This window comes from Anarrhichthys ocellatus, unplaced genomic scaffold (assembly GCF_004355925.1).
Source record: "Anarrhichthys ocellatus isolate YVR2014 unplaced genomic scaffold, GSC_Weel_1.0 scaffold25, whole genome shotgun sequence".
Taxonomy (NCBI): Eukaryota; Metazoa; Chordata; class Actinopteri; order Perciformes; family Anarhichadidae; genus Anarrhichthys; species Anarrhichthys ocellatus.
In genome coordinates this window covers 4,240,353-4,261,235 of record NW_022280055.1, presented here as the reverse complement: position 1 = coordinate 4,261,235, position 20,883 = coordinate 4,240,353, and the positions used below count along the sequence as shown (strand labels likewise).

At 42.9% G+C, this 20,883-nt stretch overlaps 1 protein-coding gene and 1 long non-coding RNA gene across 18 annotated transcripts in view; both read right to left on the bottom strand.

The window, feature by feature from the left end:
• afdna (afadin, adherens junction formation factor a) overlaps positions 1 to 20,385 on the bottom strand; it is an 85,955-nt gene extending 65,570 nt beyond the window's left edge. For all 17 annotated transcript variants that reach the window (XM_031861696.1, XM_031861709.1, XM_031861697.1 and 14 more), the window contains exon 1: positions 20,101 to 20,385. In XM_031861696.1, the coding sequence (XP_031717556.1) occupies positions 20,101 to 20,202 (102 nt within the window). In that variant the 5' untranslated portion in view covers positions 20,203 to 20,385. The remainder of the gene's footprint in view (positions 1 to 20,100) is intronic.
• LOC116391276 (uncharacterized) lies at positions 2,747 to 20,094 on the bottom strand. The gene is made up of 2 exons (XR_004213234.1): positions 17,770 to 20,094; positions 2,747 to 10,163 (listed from the first exon to the last, which is right to left on the bottom strand). It is a non-coding gene; the product is annotated as an uncharacterized LOC116391276 (long non-coding RNA).
• Positions 20,386 to 20,883: the final 498 nt, after the last annotated feature.

Sequence of the window (20,883 nt, the reverse complement as noted above, 5' to 3'; positions counted from 1 at the left end):
ACACACACACACACACACACACACACACACACACACACAGGAACATGAGCCTAATAAAATGAACTGAGTTCCTGAGTCAATATTGTTGCGGCCCCACCTGCAGTAACATGGGGGGATTCCTCCCTAAAGCCTGTGTCCAAGGTCAGCTGGACCGAGGATTTTAACTCAGATGTTGGGAGGGGAAAGTCATCCCACGTCAGATCAGACGCACCGAACAGATGGAGAAAATAAAAAGAGAGATGGAGACAAAGAATCCCATCGCGTGAAGCAGGAGAATTACTTTACCTCTTGCTTTAAATAGCCAAAGGACGCCAGGCTTACGGCACATTATCCACAGTATCAGAAACCTTGGTGGTAGGATTGCAGATGTATCATCAGAAACTCAAGTCCACCTCGTGTCTTGGGCTTACTTTGTGTTTCAGATTTTAAAAAGGGTTGATGACGTGGCCTCAAGTAAAACAAAAGGCTTGAAACAGAAGCAAGAGAAAAGTGTGGAGGAGTTCAGTCTATCTACAGGTTTTAGAAATTCCTTAAGATCCATATAATACTGCACAAACAAACAATATGTTCTATTTAAATATTGTATTCACAACGATATAAATGATGAGATATTAGTGTTTAGTCCAATCAGGTGAGGTAACTGTTCTGCTTTCATCGAAGAACAAACTATCGATCGACAGAAAAGTAATCTGCAAATATTTAATATGATTAATCTGACTTTTTCATGCAGAAATATCACCATCATACTAATTTTATGATCTACAATTACTTCTTATCAGAACAGTTTGGGTCGTTGAGGGTTGATTAAAGATGTAAAGTGTATAATGCACTTAGTAAAATTGGAAACATCCAAATAATAATCGCTTTAGCTGCTAAACTGGCTCTTAGGCTAAAAGATCTGCAGCATATGACTCCAGTCATATCTTTTCATGTTACAAATCCCTAAACAGACTCACATCAGAGCACAGACCACCATCATCTGATCAGTTACTGTCAGGGGGACCGATGGGGGAAACCTTGAGCTGTTGATTTATTGCTGACCTCTTGAACCGTCTACTGGGAGACGCGTCAAGTTAGAATGAGACCTATGATCATACTTCAGCCACTCCCAGTCAACCTAGACGTTTTGACCAAAGAAAGGAGCCAACTATTGAAATATTACTACGATGTAGGGGTGGGTGGGAAACGATTATGACTCGACGCAGAAAACTAAATAATCAGAAATTTAAAACTCAATTAACACGATCGGCTGTAACCATTCGGTGACACCAGGCTGTCCGTTCCTTACCGCTGCCCCTGAACGCAACAGACGTAATACACGTTTGTCTTGTTTATGTTCTAACTAAATACTAGCAGAGTTCTGGTGAGGGCGGCTGAGCTTGAGCAGCAGAATATGGATACAATCTGACCGGCACCGGCCCCCCCCCCCCCCGGCTTAAAAGCTAAAGTATGGAAGCATTTTGCTTCTTCTTCTGTCTAACTAGAAAAGAACGAAGCGAATCACAGAAGTAGACTGCAACTTTTTTTAGACAAGGATTTGCACTCCTACTCAGTAACTGAGAATCAGAGCTTTTGCGCCATGTTGCACACTTTGGAACCAACATTCATCTCAACGTCTTTACGGACACGTCGAGACTCTACAACCAAACCAAAGCTAAAGTCATGGAGTCACTGAGGAAAGCGAGTAGGGTGGTAGAAACTTGTGTGATTGTAACAGTGCACTTCATCACTGTATGTATAGTGTTTGTGTATCGTCACATGTTCCAGAAAGCTGAATGCTCATTGCCTATAATGAGGGGATTTGTTTGAAGAGAAGTCTTTATTATGTATTTGTGAATAAGAGCAGCTTGTTCTGTCACATGACTGAGAACACGTTGAATTCTGTGTTTTTACTACGAGGATGCTGCTAACGGCCCAACTTTATTTATTTTCTTGTTGGTTGTCTTTGCAATGATTGGAAATGTAATACTCCAATTGACACATTGCTTCTAATAGTTACTAATATTGAATTAATAAAAGATAATGGAAGTAAATGCATCTGTTTTTTAATTATGAATCATTACAAATATGCCGTGTTTTAAATATAGTCACAGGGAGAAAAAATGCCTCATGTATAGAAAATTGTTGCAAAAATGCATCAAGATGAATCGCTAATCGTTTTATAATCACATCGTAGCCCTATGAATCTGAATCAAATCGTGAGGTGCGTAGAGATTCCCACCCCAACTACAAAGCAGTTCTGTCTTACAACATCATCTTGAAGTTCGTACTGAAAATGGTGACAGCGCCGATCTGGAATGTATGTTGTTTCACTGACTATCCTGCAGAACAAAAACAACCTGAGCCACCAGGAGAAACAAAGGGAGGCAGCGGAGGCCTGTTGTCCTGACTGAATGAAATGACTAAATGCACACATTATATATTTTTTCTTGTTCATTGTAAATTTGTGTATGTACATCGAGAGCGAAGTGGAAACCGGAGTCATGGCCAATAACGCATACATGGCCAATAAAGCCGATTCTGATTTCCTCTGTGGCTGCAAAGAAAAGCCTCTTTGTTTCAGGTGAGTTTCTGCTTCAGTATCGAGCCGTCCAGCCACCAACCCCCCCCCTTTCCATCCAGCTCACCCTGTCATCCTGACAGAGCAAGGTATTGTGGGAAGGTATGGCATAAATCGTCTGGACCCAGTGGTGATGCCTGGCCACAAATCAGACCTGCTCGCTGTTGTGTCCGGTCGTACATTCACATACACAGACGCAGAGTGAACCCCATAGCTTATACGAGACATGACGTAGAGCCGAATCTCGTGTTTTGTCCATCCAAAGATATTCAAATTACAAAGAAATAAAACTCAGAAACGCACCTCCTCTTTACTTGCTATTTGGGGTTTTTGCTTGACTGCTGACTTAAATTTATCTAATTGATTATCTAAGAAATGGCAATTCATTTTGATTGATCGTTCAGATCAAAACATTATTCAAACTCCCGATGGCGGTAGAGACTGCCGTGAAGATGTCTGCACATGTACTCCTGATATATTTAACAACCTTTACAGCTACGCTGACCAAGGCGACGGCAGCGTTAACCATCATGGCAGCAGTAGCACCAATGTGCTATCTCCACGCTACATAAAGGAGCTGATGTACATGTAATAAATGTTTTCTCTATATCTTTTGTCTGTTTTCAAGAGATGCACTGAGACAAATTCCCATTAACCATGTTGACATGGCACACAAACAACTCGTTAAGTAGAGGCCCAGGCTGCTGACAATCACAGAGCAGCCATTGTTCTCCAATGAACAGCGCGGGTTCGGCTCAAAGTTAAGAGACAAAAACAGAACACAGCGCGATGCTGCTATTACGAGTTGGAGTGTGCAGAAATACAGAATGTGCTGGTGCATTCATAGGTCTGTGTTTCCAAAAATGCGAGTAGCTTATAATAGCAGTTAGAATCTAGACTTCCAATCATGCAACCGCAGAGTGTAGAAGGAATGGATGAAGTCACCGTGTGATCGCCCATCGTTTCTTGGACAAAGGTTATGAAGCCTAACGTTTTGCCTTTCGCCATCCGAACAATGAGCAAGACATTTTTAGGCAGCCAAAATGTTCAAATTAACTTTCAACTAAAACACATGTTTAAAGGGTTAAAGCTCTAAGATGAAACACGGACAACCCTCAAACGGACGCCGTAGAAGCGATCACAATGTAGCTAAAAGCACACTCTGCTTAATCATCCGTTTTATTATAAAAAAAGAGCCATAACCTACGTAGTGAATAGGTAGTTGGTAGTTGGTAGTTTTGGTATTAGTCGAATAAGATGGTTTCAGTTGGTTAGCCGTTTCTATGCTGATGTCAAGCTGTATGATATATTTCTAAGAAACTTATGAGCACATATCTAGCAAACAGGATTTAAAGTGGTACTGTGTGATTCTTTTGTTTTACAGAGCAAATCAGCTAAACGGTCAGTCGACAAAATTGTATGAGTGTTAGTCGACTAAGAATCTTTGTTTAAGAACAGCCCTAAAAATGAACACCATGCTGTGATGGAAAATACTTGAAACTAGCAATTGAGACCATAATTTCATGTTTACAATGTTTAATGAGGTAATAAATCAAGTGAGGAGTAGGGTCATTTTCTCATAGACGTCTAAACAATCAAACTTCTTTTTGCACCCAGAGGCGTCTGCCACTGGTGTCCATCTGAAAGAATACACTTTTAAGGCACTCCGGCATTGGCTTCACTTTACAGAACCGGAGGTCACCACTTGATTGCAATTAATAGCTGACAAGAAGACGCGAGTTTGATATTGGCCGTATATTGGCCTGGATATGATATGATTAAAAACACTGGAGTATGCTTCCTTAGATGTAGAATTAGTTTATTACCCCTGACATCTGCACAAGAATTGTTGAGTTTCACTAATAACAGCTTAACACCGGTCATAAAACAGTGCAACCTGAATGAGTGCAAATGAATGGAATTAGTCATGTGGAAATGCAGAGTGTCCTGATTTTATGACAGAAAAGCATGGAATCTGCAACAACGGTAAACATTAACAGGGAGACCTCTGACTAAAACACGATGGTACTCCAGTCATCCAAAAATAGCCGTGACAAAGTCATATCGGTTGAACTCTGGTTGAAACGTTCAAAGCGAGAGTCAGAAACTAACTGGATAATGAGAGGAAGCATTCACTTCTGCTCCATTTACTGATATTTTCACTCTCATTCTCGGTAACTATACAAGGAGAGAGAGAGAGAGAGAGAGAGAGAGAGAGAGAGAGCGAGAGCGAGAACATAGAGACCAGAAAGGTCACACATGCTCCTGGGCGTGTTTATGTGTATCCAAGTGTGTATGTATGTACAAGAAAGATCAATAACGGTCTGCAGTGGTTATGGGGAGGGGGGTGGGGCTGGTTAAACATGGCACCTTGTGATCAGGGCTATGGAGTTACATACAACACATGCATGTGTGTGCGTGCGCACACACACACACACACACACACACACACACACACACACACGAACGTGAGCACAACTGTGACCTTACCAGACATTTTTTACAAGGTCCCAACTAACGTGCGGAGAATAGAGGAGCAGTCTTCGGAAGGCGGCATGCACACATGCACGAACACACACACGCATACAGAAACGCTTGGGATGAGGCGTTGAATTATGCAGGACGGCCCACATCTCTCTCACAGCCTTGGAGTGACTTTGGGTGAAAAGGGGGGGAGGAAGAAGTGGCAAACTATGAGACCGAAACAGTCATGTAGTAAACCCGTCTGGTATCAGGGTGTCCGCACGTCCATCCTCTTTTACCAACAGTACTTCAAAGACCTCGAGAGTAATTAACCGCAGTGTGTGCCTTTAAAGCCCGATTCACACAGGACCAGTACTATCTGGGGTCCTCTTAAGAGTCTTAATAACCACAGAGGTCATCTGCACGCTTAATCCTGGGGGGGTTCTGCTCTGTCGTTAATCTGCAAAGTAAAAATTCCACCGCAAATTAGTCCCGTGTGAAAGTGCATCTCAGTAAAACGGGTCCATTTCTTTTTGAAGATGTTTTTGTGGTGTCCCCTCACACTGTGACTGTGAGGGTTATTAAGGCTGCCGTGAAAATGTATGAGATTTCTTTGTGTACAAATTCTGTATAATTGTTTAGCTGCTCAGCGTTAAGCCCAATTTGGAGAAGGTGCAATCTAAAACCGGTAAATCACTTAATGAAGCAGTGATTAAATGAAGCAGAGATTTTGTTGTCGACAAGATCGCAACGCAAAAGTCGACTTACTCCGGCTTTCACCCACATCTCATGGTCTTCATCGGCAGACACAGCTTCCCCAGCTGTCCCACATTTCCCATTATTCTGTGAGACTTTTGAAGAAAAGCAAACTCAATCTCATGACTGTAGACACTGAAATTTAAAGTTCCATCTGCTGAAGACTGGATGATACGGCTGAAAGTCCTGGAAGAAGAGAGCAATGTGTGTACGGTTTATGTATAACTCCTCAAGACCAGTGAGGAGACCCGGTCTAACTTACTTTGTCTTGATGATTAAAGTGAAGGGGGTTAGCCTCGAAGTTAGCAACAAGCGTATTTACTTAAATAGAGAGATGGGGGCGTCTCTGTAACTGTAAGTAAAGACGTTTCTACACACATATTAGTGAATGATGCTCATTGTCTTGTCCGATATTAGTCTTTTCAAAGTCTTCAAAGTCTTCTAGTCTAGGGTCGGCATGAGACTGAGGCACCGATGGGTGCTTGTCCACAAACAGCTGACACTCCCGAGATCCACCGACGGAAACCCAACACCGACAAGTCACTGAACGCTGCTATGGCAACCACTTCACAGCCGGGTGTCATGTTGCCATGGCGCTGGTGGGCGGGGCCATGCCCGGTTCTCAGGTGACAGGTGGACAAACAAAGAATGGAGGGAGCCAAATGTGCTGCCGCAGCAAAACTGTTGCAAGTGTAAAAGACGAACCAAAAGAACAGAAATAAGCTAGAACTTCAGTTCTGTACATTAATCCCCACTAATACTGGGAAACATTTAAAACTCGGTACAAGCAAAGTAAGTCTCCTCATCCTCCTGACCTGAATCTCACGGCCCTGATGATTACAAATTGGACCCGAAGGAGGATCTCAAAATCGCGTGGCTCTGTTGTCACACCCTCACTATTTCACCGCTGGGTTTCAAACAACCCTAAACCAAAAGTCCAAAACAGAAAGATATTCAATTTACAGTAAATAAAACAAAAAACCTGCAGAAAACTCACATTTAATAAGCTGGAAGCCACTCAGCACAAGCCTCATCATTTTGTGTGGGCAGTCTTGTACTGACTCCTATATTTCTACATGTCACCAGACCTATAAACTTTCCACACAACCTTGTACTATAATACAACAAATGTAGCTACATCTATGTACAGATACAACTTGTCTGAAAGGAATCTGAAACCTGTCATCATGAGGCTTGGTGCATATTTCTAACTGGGATTAGAAATGTCTTGATGAAAGTTGCAGATATGGTGGAACCGATGCAACTGATGCCACAAGTATTCAAATTAGTAGATGACATCATCCGGCCTTCACCAGAGGCCTGGCTCAAAGCAGGAGAAGCGCTGGTCTGAGCTCAATTCCCCACATATGCAGGATCTAGTGCACCAGGACATTCTAGCAGTCCGTCGCAGAAAAGTTTCAAATACTTTCCTCTGGTTGGTTAAATAAATTGCCTGGTATCAACAGTGTTGTGCGGTGAACTCTGCCACTTACTGCGCTGATGGGTGATGTAGTGCATTTGCATAGGACTCTGCCACCTTAGACAAACAACTGACCGGGAACAGTAGCTAGAACTGCAGCCTCTCCTTCTACACAAGCACACACACACACACAGGCCACAGATAATAACGTCCAGACAGACCTGCATACTAATGCAAAACGCATATTGGGAAGCCAGTTAGACAAATTATTTTCTTCTCTTTCTCTTCCCTGAGAGAGATTTACACCCAAACCCTAAACTCACAGATACAAGAACCCCCCACACACACTGGGCTTGCTTTAGCCGTGGTCATGCATCACCACTGTCCTACTGCACTGCTGTGTGTTTGTGAAAGCCATTCTTATGAAACTGGGTGGACAGCTTAGAACAACAAATATGAGCGGGTGGAGCAGCGTGAAGGGAAGTCTCCAGCACACTGAGGTCACCCACACACTATTATTGTATTTTTATGTTCAAATTCTCCACCGGGCGGGTGGGGCTGTGCAGAAACAGGGCGAGGACGGGGCGCAGCACCATTGGGGGGGGCGTTCTAACAACCAGCAGATGAGAGAAGTTAAACACACACACACACACACACACACACACACACACAGCTCGTCTTAGCAGGCCGCTCATCCCTTGCTGCCCTCGTAGCCTATTTTGCTGCCAAACAGCCAATAAAAGTTGTATTCCATCGACCACGGACGTGTACCTTTGCTCTGAATGAGTCTGACATTCAGTCACACACTCACCATGCATTTGAACTGCTCTGCAAACTTAATACGAGCTGTGCTTTCATTTGACCAGAAGGATTTATGTTCAGATTGGGTAGACGATGTATGAAATGCATGTTAAAAAAAAAATAAGATACACACACTGTTATCTGATAAGACACTGAACCTTAAGTGCTTGCTTGGACAAATGCCATGATAGTCAACACTAGGCTGTAGGTTAAAGTAGCATTCGTTGATATCTGTGGTCACTTGGGGACAGCAGAAGCATTTGAAAACATCTGATATACAGTGGAAACGGCTTATAGTGATCAACCGCTTATATGGATCGAAAAGCTTGGGAGTAGAAGTAGTAGAGTAGTTGTAATAATCAGTCCGCTTAAAGTGTTCACTTTGGGTCTTTTCATAACCGACAGCATAGAGAAAAACATTAAATCTACAGGTGGCCGACATTAATAAAAATGTTGTCCGCCCTGTGGCTTACTTTATCCCTTGATACTTTGCTTCACGTTACCCGTTCGCTTACTAGCCAGCTACCTGAGGCTGGTGCCATCTGCACATTGAATCGTGCGGGAAAAAGAACGTGATTTTCTCTCAACACACGTGGATAGCTAACTATCCAAACTATTTACACGTCTCAATTTCCTGCTTCTTAAGCTACAAAATGCTCCACTGTCACTAACTCTATCTGTCTTATCTGGTGCTCCACAGGCAGCTGAAAAGCTACACTGATGAGAGCATTTAGACTGGACCAAAAGAGTGAAGTTGCAGGTCATTAAACCAAAGAAAGGAGTTGCAAGACACCAAAACGCCCCGTAGAGAAACGCATAACCAAATGCTGATGTGAACACAACTCCGCCCTATCAAATTCCCTTTTCTCCTACGAAGTCAAGAAAAAGTCCAGTTGAGTCCTTATGCACCATCTGCTGTCTCAGGTTTGTTGTGCTGATACTTTTCACAGGCCAACGACGCCAGACCAACAAACATTTCAACACACAGGCACAGCGCCAAAAATGTTGTGGTCCCCGTCTTAAAAGTTGTGGAATGTCACTTGTGTTCCATCTTGTTGTTTGTCAAAGCTCTGTGTGTGGCGTGTATGAGGGTAGATATGCTGGTAATTAGGTTTAACCAATCAAAAACTATTTCACACACTAAGGCAGATTCTTATACCACCATGCAGCCCATTAAAACCATGGGTCAGCCCAATTTTTGATTTTAACATGTAATTGCAGTTCCATGCTTTTGGTCAATTTGTAAAATGCTAAAACTACAGCCACTTCAATGATTGATTGATTTAATTAATTGTCAAAATAGAAGCATTTTAACTTGTAATTTTTTTTCTGTGAATTGACTTATCATTTTTCACATTTAGATATAATGTAGTGGTGTCATTTATTTTTCTAAATATCTTGTCTACTTTTAATTCTTTCCACCGTTTCCATGTTCTCCGTAGACCATAAAAGTCAAATGTGAGTATATGGAAATATGAATGTACTGTACTTAGCAATTCAGAAGGTTTATAAACATTTTTCATGTCTTCTGTGATGGATCATGATGGACCAACACCAGATAAATACACGACTGACAACTAAGATTGGTGGTCACTTTCTTTAAAAAAACAACAACAACCTTACTTTACAAAATAAGCAAATCAATGCAAGGGTACATTAAAGTTGGTTTTATTCTCCTTTGTTTTCAATATGGATTTCTACCAGCCAAATCCAATATTCTCGTAAACTGCCCACATGTAGCAGACAACAGGTTTTACTCCCAGACACGACACGTTCCGTTCCTCCTCCTTTTCCCTCCTTCTGGGCCACGACTTAGACATTGATCTACCGCAAAGCACCATGGGAGCTGGTAGCAAGCGGTGCTGCAAAACACTCAGTCATTGGTCCCCGATTGCTGTCTGATCCTGTGAGGTCAACGGGGGGTTACCGCCCATGCAAATGGACCACAGGGAGGAAAGCGGGCTCTGAGTGACAGGTGAGGGAGCGTATCAGCTGGCTGAGAGGAAAACACCGACCAAACGGAGGCCCGAAGGAGAGGAAAAAGGGGGCAAGGCGGGAGGAGGTGAGCCAGGCCTCTGAGGGGATTAACACGGTCTGACAGGCTGGCTAGGACACACACACACACACACACACACACACACACACACACACACACACACACACCTTTTAGGGCGGGCTGCTCTGCTGAGCACACACAATACACTGCTTGTTTTAGAACAAGAGGAAAGAGAGAAAAGAGAGATAAGAGAGAGGCCAAATCACAGAGAAGGAATGTGTGTTTGACAGAGGGAGAGAGGGCAGAGTGAGATCATGAACCACAGGTGCTTCGATGGAGAGGACCTCCCTCTGTGGTCCTAAATGTATATTCCATGACTTTTTTTTTTTTTTTTTTTTAAAGGAGTGAAACCTCTGGACTCCACCCAAGCTTCGCTGGAAGCCATCTGTCGCAATAAATGTCTCAAACCAGCTGAGAAATACATTTCAGTTTGCGAAATTCCCTCACATTCCCCAATTTCCACAGAGTCTATCCTCTGTTACCTGACCTTCCTCGTCTGGAATTCACCACTCAAAAAAAAAACTCCATTTGCATTCCAGGAATTCCAGGACCAGCAGGAGCCCTGAAAACGATGACATATCACCCATTCGGATCTCCAGACTACTCCTCAAGCACTCACACAGAGGCCATGCTTGGGGAGGCCTCTTTAAGGAGCGCTTCACATATATTGATTAGCGGACCTTCTGGGAAAATTAACTGCCTCCAAAGTAGAGCAGGGTTTCTGCAAGTTTGACCAGGTGTAAATTAAGGTTTAAAGAACCTGTAAATTAAAGTAAGAATTGATTATCCGATGGATTTTGCAACCAAAACACACGTGTAAATAAAAAAAACTGTGGAACATAACTGGGACGACTTCTCAAAGATTGTATCATTTCTTTAAGCTTTACACTCAGATCATTTCACTGGAAGACAGTTTTAAAGGTTTTTCAGTAGCCTGTGAATTTGTGTTTGATATAGTTCAGTTACCTTTTTTGCATTTGCTGCCATCTTAATCTTGCGTTGTTTTCTTTAATCTGTGTCTAAATACGAAGTATCTAAGGTAGCTAAAGTTGGGTTTGATGGTACATGCTGGAAAATGAAAACTACCTGTAATTAGTTGTACATTTGCCTGCTACAGGTTTGATCTAAAATGAGCCTCGTCACTTTAAAGCTGGAAGCAAAGACTTCAGTAAAGATACTTCACCAACGGCTGCAGGTATGATTCATTTTCCTCATCATTTCTTCACGTTTATCAAATTACTACAGCAGATCGTGGTAAATAAGTTGAAATATGAACATTTTGCTTCCACCCTCTCCTCGATTTGAATACATTACATTCTTATGAACACGTCTTGATAGAGACCGTTTGGCCCGTAACCCTCACACAGCCTAAATCACTCCTGAAGTGGACTTCCTAACAGGGCTGAAAATAAACAGCGGCGATAAATATCCTGGCTGTCCAGTGTGACCCTCATCCTTCTTTTTAACGGGCAGCAGCCAATAGACCGAGGCCAGCTGCATTAATTACAGCTGCTACGGTGAGCGATGTGGCCGCACAAAGATTGGATACTGAACTGGAGAGTTCACACTCAACGGCAGAAATATCAGGGGGGGGGGGTTACGATTTAAAAAAATGTCCATCCTGTCAGAATTGAGTGCACCACAGCAGCATTCTACACTGAGTGAATGTGACAACTTGCAACCAGTGAAATTACAGCAAACTTATTGTTTGAACCGTAAAACGCCCAACCGGTGAGAAACACGACGGAACCGAAATCAACATGAATGAGCAGCGGTTGGCGGATGGAAATGAGCTATAAGGTTACCCATCCAATCATGACAGTCCGTCTGTCAGTGTGTGTATTTGTGTTTGCACTCGTGTGTGTGTGTGTCAGAGATGGGCCATAACTCTGCTGGACAGGCTATAAGACTTGCGGTCGTGATCTTTTGCCTGGCTCCGTAATGAAGCACTGTGGAGCGATTACCCTCACACACGCACCACAAACACAACGTTTGGCCATGAAATGTGACATTTAAAGCTGCAACTGGTTGGACTGTTGGGCAGACACTTGTGGAGATGGACTCTCAGACACAAGCAGTGCTCAGATTATCTGAAGCCTACGGGGGGGCGTTAGAAGGCCGGAGCTGCAGTGAGAAAAACGAGGCCACAGCATCCGGGAGTCTACAGGGTCAAACTAAGGATAAATACGGGTCATTCCACAACAACCAAGACCACTTCATGTCTTGGATTTACTTGAAATTAAATTGAAAACTTCTATTAAATGTACAGGGGCCTTGCAAAATCCTGTAGCTCTACTGCCAATTATCTACAAGTTATGATTTTTTTGGAGTTTGTGTGTTCAAGGCCCTTTTTTGCTGGACTGGATTGGAATTTGTACTGAACAATCAAAGAAACCCCAAGAGTAATTTAATGTAAATAGCTAGTTATTGAATGTTTTACAGTAATACAATTAATAAAACTGAATATAATTTTACCAAAGAAAAAGATTCTTTAAATTTGAAAAAAAAAAAAGATATATCCAATAGTTTCCACTTTCTTGCGGCCAAATATTGATCTCGATTAATATTAAATTAGATTAGATTTTGATATCAATTCTGTGTACGAATATAGATCTATCACATCTAGAAGTTAGTAGGTCCTGCATCAGAAAATGGGAGCCACAGATCTTGCTAAACTTAGCTGCAGCGCTAAAAATACCACTTTAAGATATTTTGACTGTAATTTTACCCAAGGCTCATTTAAATTTCTTTAAACCTTTTTTATGAGTAACTATTTATATTCATTGCAGATATATACAACGTTAATGTTCAATGTTATATTTAATAATTTTATGTAAACGATCACTTCTTACACTTGTAACACAGGTCCTATGAAGTTAACAGAATGGAATGACCAATACATTAAAAGCAAGATCAGATAAACCACGAAAATCAACAAAATATACGCCCGTCCCATCTTCTCGAGAGCCGATTAGAAAATCAAAGCACTGCAATACAACAGCGAAGAACTGTCCAAACAAGTTAAGAACAATAAAAGTATAAAGAAGGAAAGGTTAAATGAAGCCAGCTTTCATACCTGCACTGTGTGTTTACATTTATCCAGAGAGCTGATAAGGATCCATGCTCCTTCCCATTAACATCCTACTCAGCCTTCACCCATTTTCACTTCACACGGCGAGCTGTTATTTGTTCACCTTTTCAGACTACATTTATCAGTGCAGCAATTCTGTGCCCCGTTGTCTTGCCTGTGAACAAACTCTACCAGCAAACCAGGAAAAACAATGCAGCACAAGCAGACTAATCATGTTTGTGGTCTCCTTAAAACCACATTTTTAGGAGGGCCATGTTAGAGCCCCTTTGCACTTGTTGCATCTCCGGAGGTGATTTGTTCCAGCAATGTCGCCAAGATGCAAACGTAATCTTTACTACTCCCAAGTGGAACTACATCAGTAAGCGCTCTGTGATAATAGCCACTCGCTGAAATTACATGGAAATTAGCCCTCTTTCTTGCACTTTCATCTGATCCCTGATCAGTTCAAGCTGAATGATCTGTATGTGTGAGGGAGTGGCGTGAGCGAGAGGCCAGTGAAGACGATTCAGCTTTTACATTGCTCGTAGTCCAAACATGAAAGTCACCCATGTGTTTGTGTTAGTTTATAGATTTTCTCGCATAGCCGGACCCATCTCCATAATGCTGTGTCAGCGCTAAAGAAAGGTGTAAGCGCTAAGCACAGGATGCAGCAACGGTGCACTTGTGAAAATAGATGGTGCAGATAGCGGGAGGGGAGGAGAATGCCGGATGCTGAAATAGGCGGTCAATGGCAGACTTACACGCACAGTCTACATCCAGTGAGTGGTTATTATAACCGTTCTTCTTCTAATAATTTTTGCCGTTAACATAGTAGTTACCGCCACCCTTCTGGACTGCAGTAGGGCTGACCCTAATTTGTACACGGCCTGGGTAAACCAAGAGGGTCTGCCATTTTGACTTGTGATTTGGCCAACGCATGTATATGGACAACGTCTGAATACAAGACATGTGTAAATGGGGCCTTAGCTTCAGTGGGATCCTCCACATAGAATCTAGGGACTGCAGCACCTTTGATGAAGACGCGTAGTTTAGCTTTTGTCTCACACCCACACAGTCAACCCACCCACCTGCGACTCAAACAGCAGCTTTACTGCGTGTTCACTTCAGGTGAATCCAACCATGACGCTCACTGATGAGGGCCTCTTTGACCTGTATTAAGAACACCTTAAACCATAACTAAAAACCTCTCACACACACACACTTCTTTTACAAGCCTGTTAACTACAGAGTGTGTGTGTGGTTGTGAGAGAGAACAGCCTTTTTTTTGGTGAGCTCATCACAGCCACTGCGTTACCATGGTGACACAGCCAGCTAGCGGCTATGTGACATGATGAGAGAGAGACAGAAAGAGGGAGGGAGGGCATGGCCGATGAACATACAGAGGGACAATGCAAACAGAGATAAATGCACAGAGCGGCCAGCTTGTGTGTGTGTGTGTGTGTGTCCTCATGGTATTGTAGTTGTGGCTGAGGCCAGCAAATCTGTTAACCAGGTCTCCACTGTGCTGCTGCCAAACATGCAGCTACTATCACCAGCAGCTGCTGCTTTAAACAGGTACAACGCCAGGCCGACACTGACCTTTAAGTCAAAGTCAAACACCAGCCGAGAGATCTATTAATACAAACCAAGAGTAGAATGGTCCCAGCTTCTCAAATGTGAGGATTCACTGCTTTTTCTTGTCTTACATTTAAGTAAACTGAATTTTGATGTTTTGTACCATCTGTCAGGCAAAACGAGACATTTGAAAGATGTCATCTTGAGCTCTAGGAAATTGCGATGGTCATTTTTCACCCAACATTTCTCCGTATACACTCGTTAGTTGCAGCCTGACCGTCAAAGACTTTGCCATACCGTTTATATTGAAGTATCTGTCCCTTTGCAAATCAATGCACAGGTTGGCTTTAGATACATTTTAGATTTCTATATTACATTTGCTCCGATGAAATAACCTAAGCTTCAGTATTCTAATCGATGACATTGTCAATAAACCAAAACAAAATATTGATCAATAATGTCACTAAATATCTAGAAACAGGACATGGGTTGCTGCACCGAAACATAGCACCCTGAAGAGTTATTCTGGAGCACTGAAATCTGGAAATAGCTGATAAAATAAAACAAAATCTGATCACGCATCCCTCTGAAAACAACCCAGTCGTTCTAACCAGACCACAGGAAACCCACTATCTCCACGCACCACACACTTCCTGTCGGCTTCCTGCTTCCTGTGCAACAGGGGAAAGGAGGGAGTGGCCGCTGATGTCACGGCGAGACTGCTTACGTGCCGTGTTCACATCCCAGAGGAAAGAAGGTGGACACGAGCTACCAGCTTGTAAAAGCCTTTCCCCTCAAACTCAGCCAGTCAGTCGGTGCAATCAGAACTAATAGCATTACATAGTGCGGTATGACTACAAATAATTGCTTTCATTGTCTGTTATCCTTCTGATTTTTTTTCTGCATACGAAGCAAAAGCAACAATACAGTATTGCTCCACTACTGGGCAAGTTTTTTAATTAAGCTGTAAGGAAACCATTGACCAGATGTGTGGTAACTCTTGCCGTAAACCTGTACCCTTTAGTTTCCTGCAAGTGTTACAACCCCCCCGTTTCTCAGTCTTTCCTCCTTAAGCCACAGTGAGGATGCTACACTGGATATCGCAGTACACCAACACATTGACATCCTATACAGCCATGCAATATACAGTGGAGCTGAGGAACATATTGAGAGCCATATTTAGACACGCTGGTTGTATTTTTAGCCACAGTTCTCCACCATATACGTATCTGCTGCTCAACACTATGTCCTTTCAAAGCACCTTTTCCTTTAAATCAACCTTTTCCTCAAGATCAAGATGAGATCGTCCTCCACGTCAGTCAGCATGCTGTACGGCACAGTCGTACGAAGTGATTCGTGTTGTTTTGTCACACCGTGCAGTAACAGGCAAAGTCAGCTTTCCACAGGTATAGCCTCCTCATCTGCAGGTTTCAAAGACCAATTCAAGACAGGAAGCGGCTAGCGTTTAAGACCATCTCAACAAGCAGGAAAAAAAAAAAACGACCAACGACAAGAGAAACAAGCGGTTTGCACATCAAAATGAATCAGCAACATAAGGTTAAGGAATTATACCAGGACAGTGTACATTTAAATACAAAATCTTTGGATCTGTTCAGCTGAGCAGACTTGATAAGAAAAAAAAAATGTCATACTGCGTTAACCTTGTAATGTTTGCCAAGATGTCCAGCGCTCCTACAACTTAAAAGTTCTATAAAGTCTATTTAAGGCTTTTATTTGTTTAAAAGTCTTAAATTTAGATCCAATACCTTTTCTAAGATCCTCCTAATCTGTGATCTACATGCTGACAAGCAATCAAGCCACAGTGTAGGTGTGTGCAAAGTTAATAACTAAACGTATAACATAATATTTGGCAGCCTAGAGAGATCTTGAGGTCAGTGGAGTTGATTTGGTGGTGAAGAAGAAGGATCGATGGAGCACTGGATGGACAAAAAAGCTGCCGTTCCCGTTTTAAACCATAAGCCTCTCTTGAGTTGCTCGGAGAATAAAGTGGGAAAAGAAATTCCATAGGTCAGCACTCAGTACAAGCTGTAGAACAGTCTTACCTGCATCACGCAAATTAAAATTTTTTTTAAAAAAAAAATAAATTAAAAAAAAGGTGGAGGTCAACAGGTCTGACCCTAAACTCAAACCTTTTCCTGATAAGAGAGACAGACAGGTTTACATGAGTCAGCGCTTATCCAAGGCAAATCACACTTAAAAACAGGAAGTGCCCTCATTTAACGACAAATGCCCCGGTCAAGGAAAATGTCAACATAATATATGTCGGACCTGCCTGATAACAACAATGTCACATGCAACACCAGGCTTATATAGTGCTGCCTTCTTACTACAACACTGTCACAGCCACTTCATGAAGTCATGACTACATACTGCCTGACTGAACAGTGAGTGAATACTGAAAGTACTTTTGTACAGTGATATGAATTATCTACTCTAATCATGCATCTTGCCCTGTCCCTTGCTCTATAGACAAGGTCTGCTTGTCCTGTACTATTTGATGCAGCATGGACTCTTACTGTGTTAGATATGTGACCCCAACACTCTAGTTTAATCCTTGTTTAGGCTCAAGCTGCTAGTGCACCAGAGCTTGTAAATTAGAATGATCAAGAGCACACGTAGAGTTTGGGCATCAAGGACTTGTTCCAAATTTATTAAGACCAAGACTTAAGTCACAAACTTGCTTTTCGATACTGCCCTCTATATCACAGGTTATATTCAGGGTAATCTTGACATCAACTTTTCCCTTATAAACAGCTTTCCAAGCAACAGGAAGTTCTGGATATCAGCCTACAGCATCCAAACTCTTTTTGGGGAGGATTGCTGCAGACTGTGCTCACAATTTTTTTTAAACAGTGCATCTCTTTAAACAGTACTGTCTGAGGACATCATTTTTCAGTGACATGTAGCAGTTACTCAATGCAACCATATTGTGAATAGCAAAGGTCTGATCTGGATGAAGGCATTAAACCAGAGGCTGCATTAGTGTTAAAACATACGAGGACAACTAATAATGTGTTTGTATCCTGAACAATGTCCATCCCCACCACACACACACACACACACACAAACAAACAGAATACTACAACTTACAACCGGGCAGTGTGAACCTGGACAGCCTAAATACAAAAGTGGAGCAAAGTAAACATTCCCACAATTTTTTGGATCCAAATAAAACCAACGGTTGGTGCGATTGCATCTGAATTGCAGTACATGTATTGTGCTACATCTTTCAAGCCTAGTGTTTATTTAATTCTGCAACAGTAAGCCCCACGTCTCTGCCTGTGGCGAGTCCCCACGTGACACGAGTACCCGTTATGTTATAATGAGCCCCACGGCCCCACCATGAGTCCCACAGCAGGACTTATTCAGTTTGGGTTGCAAGATTAAAAAGTTTGACAACCTTTGCTCCAGACTAATCACCCACGCACAGCTAATCTAATCACACGAATGATCTCACCGCTCTCTGAGGCAGTTTGGTCCAAACTACAGAAATGAAACGTTGTCAATTATCAGATAGATGATTCTGTGTGTGGTAGATCAAATAAAAAAAAAATAAAAAAATCAGTGTCAATCCCAGATCATACTGTAAAACAGTATTACAAATGTCGCGTCGTTCGTGTCCAGCTACACTCGAGAGTAGTCTAGACAGTGTGAAGGACACTTGTGCAGCTTGGGGGCTCCACCAGCTGACATATGGGGTAGGGTGTGGCGTGGCAGGGAAGGCCATGCATCTGCTTACATTTAATCACGTACTGCCGGACTCAACTCTGAGCAGCAACGCTCCTTGTGCAGTGAGACAATTACAGCCTCGAGAACTTCTGGAGTGGGTTAATCATTCCTCACAGAATGGAGACGTGTGTGTGTGTGTGTGTGTGTGTGCAGTGCACAAACCCTGGCCAACGGCTGGCCAGCTTCAATCCTGATACATTAATCGGCTCAAGAAGAGGAGAGGGGACCCTGTGCCCCCCCCCGGTCCCCTTATCCAAGGAGCGGTGGGGGTGGGCTGCCCGCCTAAAAAACGCTGCAGCTGACGCAATCAGAGTCAGAGCTATAAATCAAAACTACTTAGGCGTGAGATGCACCAGTTGAGGAGTAAGGATAGATTGTTATTGACTAACTCCTTAAAGACGAGAAACATCAGCAAGCCCTTGCCGCTCTCTGGCTGCTAGCTATATCTGAATCCTGCAGGGAGGAGTTCCTTATCCTGGCATGTTATTAGTAAACAACCCCAACCTGAGTCTAGACTGGCCTTTTAATTATAGCACCGTTCCTCAATGTGTTGCAGGGTCAAATTATTGCTGGTCAAGCGAGCAGCTCGCACCAAACTAGCTAGTGTGAGGACAATGCAGAGAGCAACATGGTCTGCATTCTGCACTGGCAGGGAGATTGTGTTTTGGTTCGCAGGCTGGTAGCATCTTTGCTGCGAGTGCCCTACCTGGAATAAGCGTGTACGCCCCAGCGTGTTGCTAATACCTTAAGCTTTTATCCATTTGCCCTGCGTATCAAACAACCTCGCCGTGTTACTGGGGTTGTCAGCCATTGCAGGCACTGCTGCAAGCCCCGCTACACACAGCAAACACTGGCACAGCTCGATACATCACAAGTTTGGTTTGTCATTTAAAAAAGCAATTATACGTGTTGTACCAAATACCAGTAATTGGTTTCTTCTGTTTGACCCACTGGCAGGGTTCATGTTTGCTCTACAGGTAATGTGCTCGCTAACTAGTTAGCTAGCTAAGCCCGATACGTACTGGAGATAGCAACACACCAAACTCCATTCAAAATCTGGCAATTCAATGTTGCCACTCTTATCGCTCACGTTCGCATATCCGAAAATTCAACGTTACCTGAATATACTCAACAACTCGTTGGAATTCACTTCAAATTCGGTGTATTTATTATGCACAAAGCACGAACTGGTTCTATGAACTGTCAACTCTGAGAATAATTCCTACTATATAACGTTAGCGTGCTGTGGCTAAGTCACAAGCTAAACACAGCTGTGGGCGGTAGCTAGAAGCTAAGCTAACGTTACGCTCAAATGTTTCTCCAAGAAGGAATGTTACCGAAACATGGCGCTGATCTGTAGACAAATATTTACTTTGTCTGTTTAACGCTCACATATTCATTCAATGTCAAAGGCCGTATGCTGTACATATGGCGATATAGTAAATCACCAGATTTTTCAATGGAGTTTGGCATTCATTCTCCCCATGCACGTACGGGGACACCGAGTAAACCACGCTGCCCACAACAGCCTGGCTTTCAACATGTTCAAGCCAAGTCTTGGTCAGCGTTACGGTCTCCCATTCACCCGGGAGAGGGCCTTGTGGGTCCGCGGTCTCTGTCTCTCTTGCTACTCCGGGGTGGTCTCCTACCTCTGTGGGCCGGCTGATCTCAAACAGGTCGAGCCGGTTGGCGTTCCAGTGGTTGATGATGTCGGCCAGTTTCCTCCTCTCCTCCTCCCTGCTCCCCGACATGGTGGACAGCTTTACCGACCCTCTCCGTCCGTCTGAACTGTTGAATAACACTTCCAGTAACGTTAGTCCACCGGAGAAGCAACCGCCACCGCCGAAACCAAAAGGCTCAGGTGTGCCGTTTTCACGCCGGTACTTTCCGCGGTCTGTCTTCCTGCTCACCGACCGACCGACCGACCTGCTGTCTGTCTGATCTGATTCTGCTTCGCGTTCCTGGTGCGCCTCTGCGCGCTCCCGATACACTCTGGATGCATGACCGTGCACGCGCAAAACTGTTAACTGTTTGAGGCCCGGTAAACGCGATTCATGACGCTGCTTTACTAAAGGAGCTCTGGTGTATGGGGTTAATGATAAGTACTTAGTCTAGTAAGAAGGATTACGTCACTATGTGTTGATTAATTAGGGGGCTCATTTTTTATTGAAGCTTCCAACCGATTTATTTGACTAATTTTACCACATTAATGCTCAGTAAACCAATGATTATATTTTAAGAACATGATTAGATAAATATATTTGTTTGCACTTTAAAAATACAATCAATATGAAAATATATGATGTGTACAGAAATAAATATACAAACAAACTTTCACCAACATTTAATCAAATTAATGTAAAGTAAACAAAAGCTTGTGCAGGAGAGGTATTCAGATACAAGCTTATATAAGAGACTTCTAAAAGCTGAAC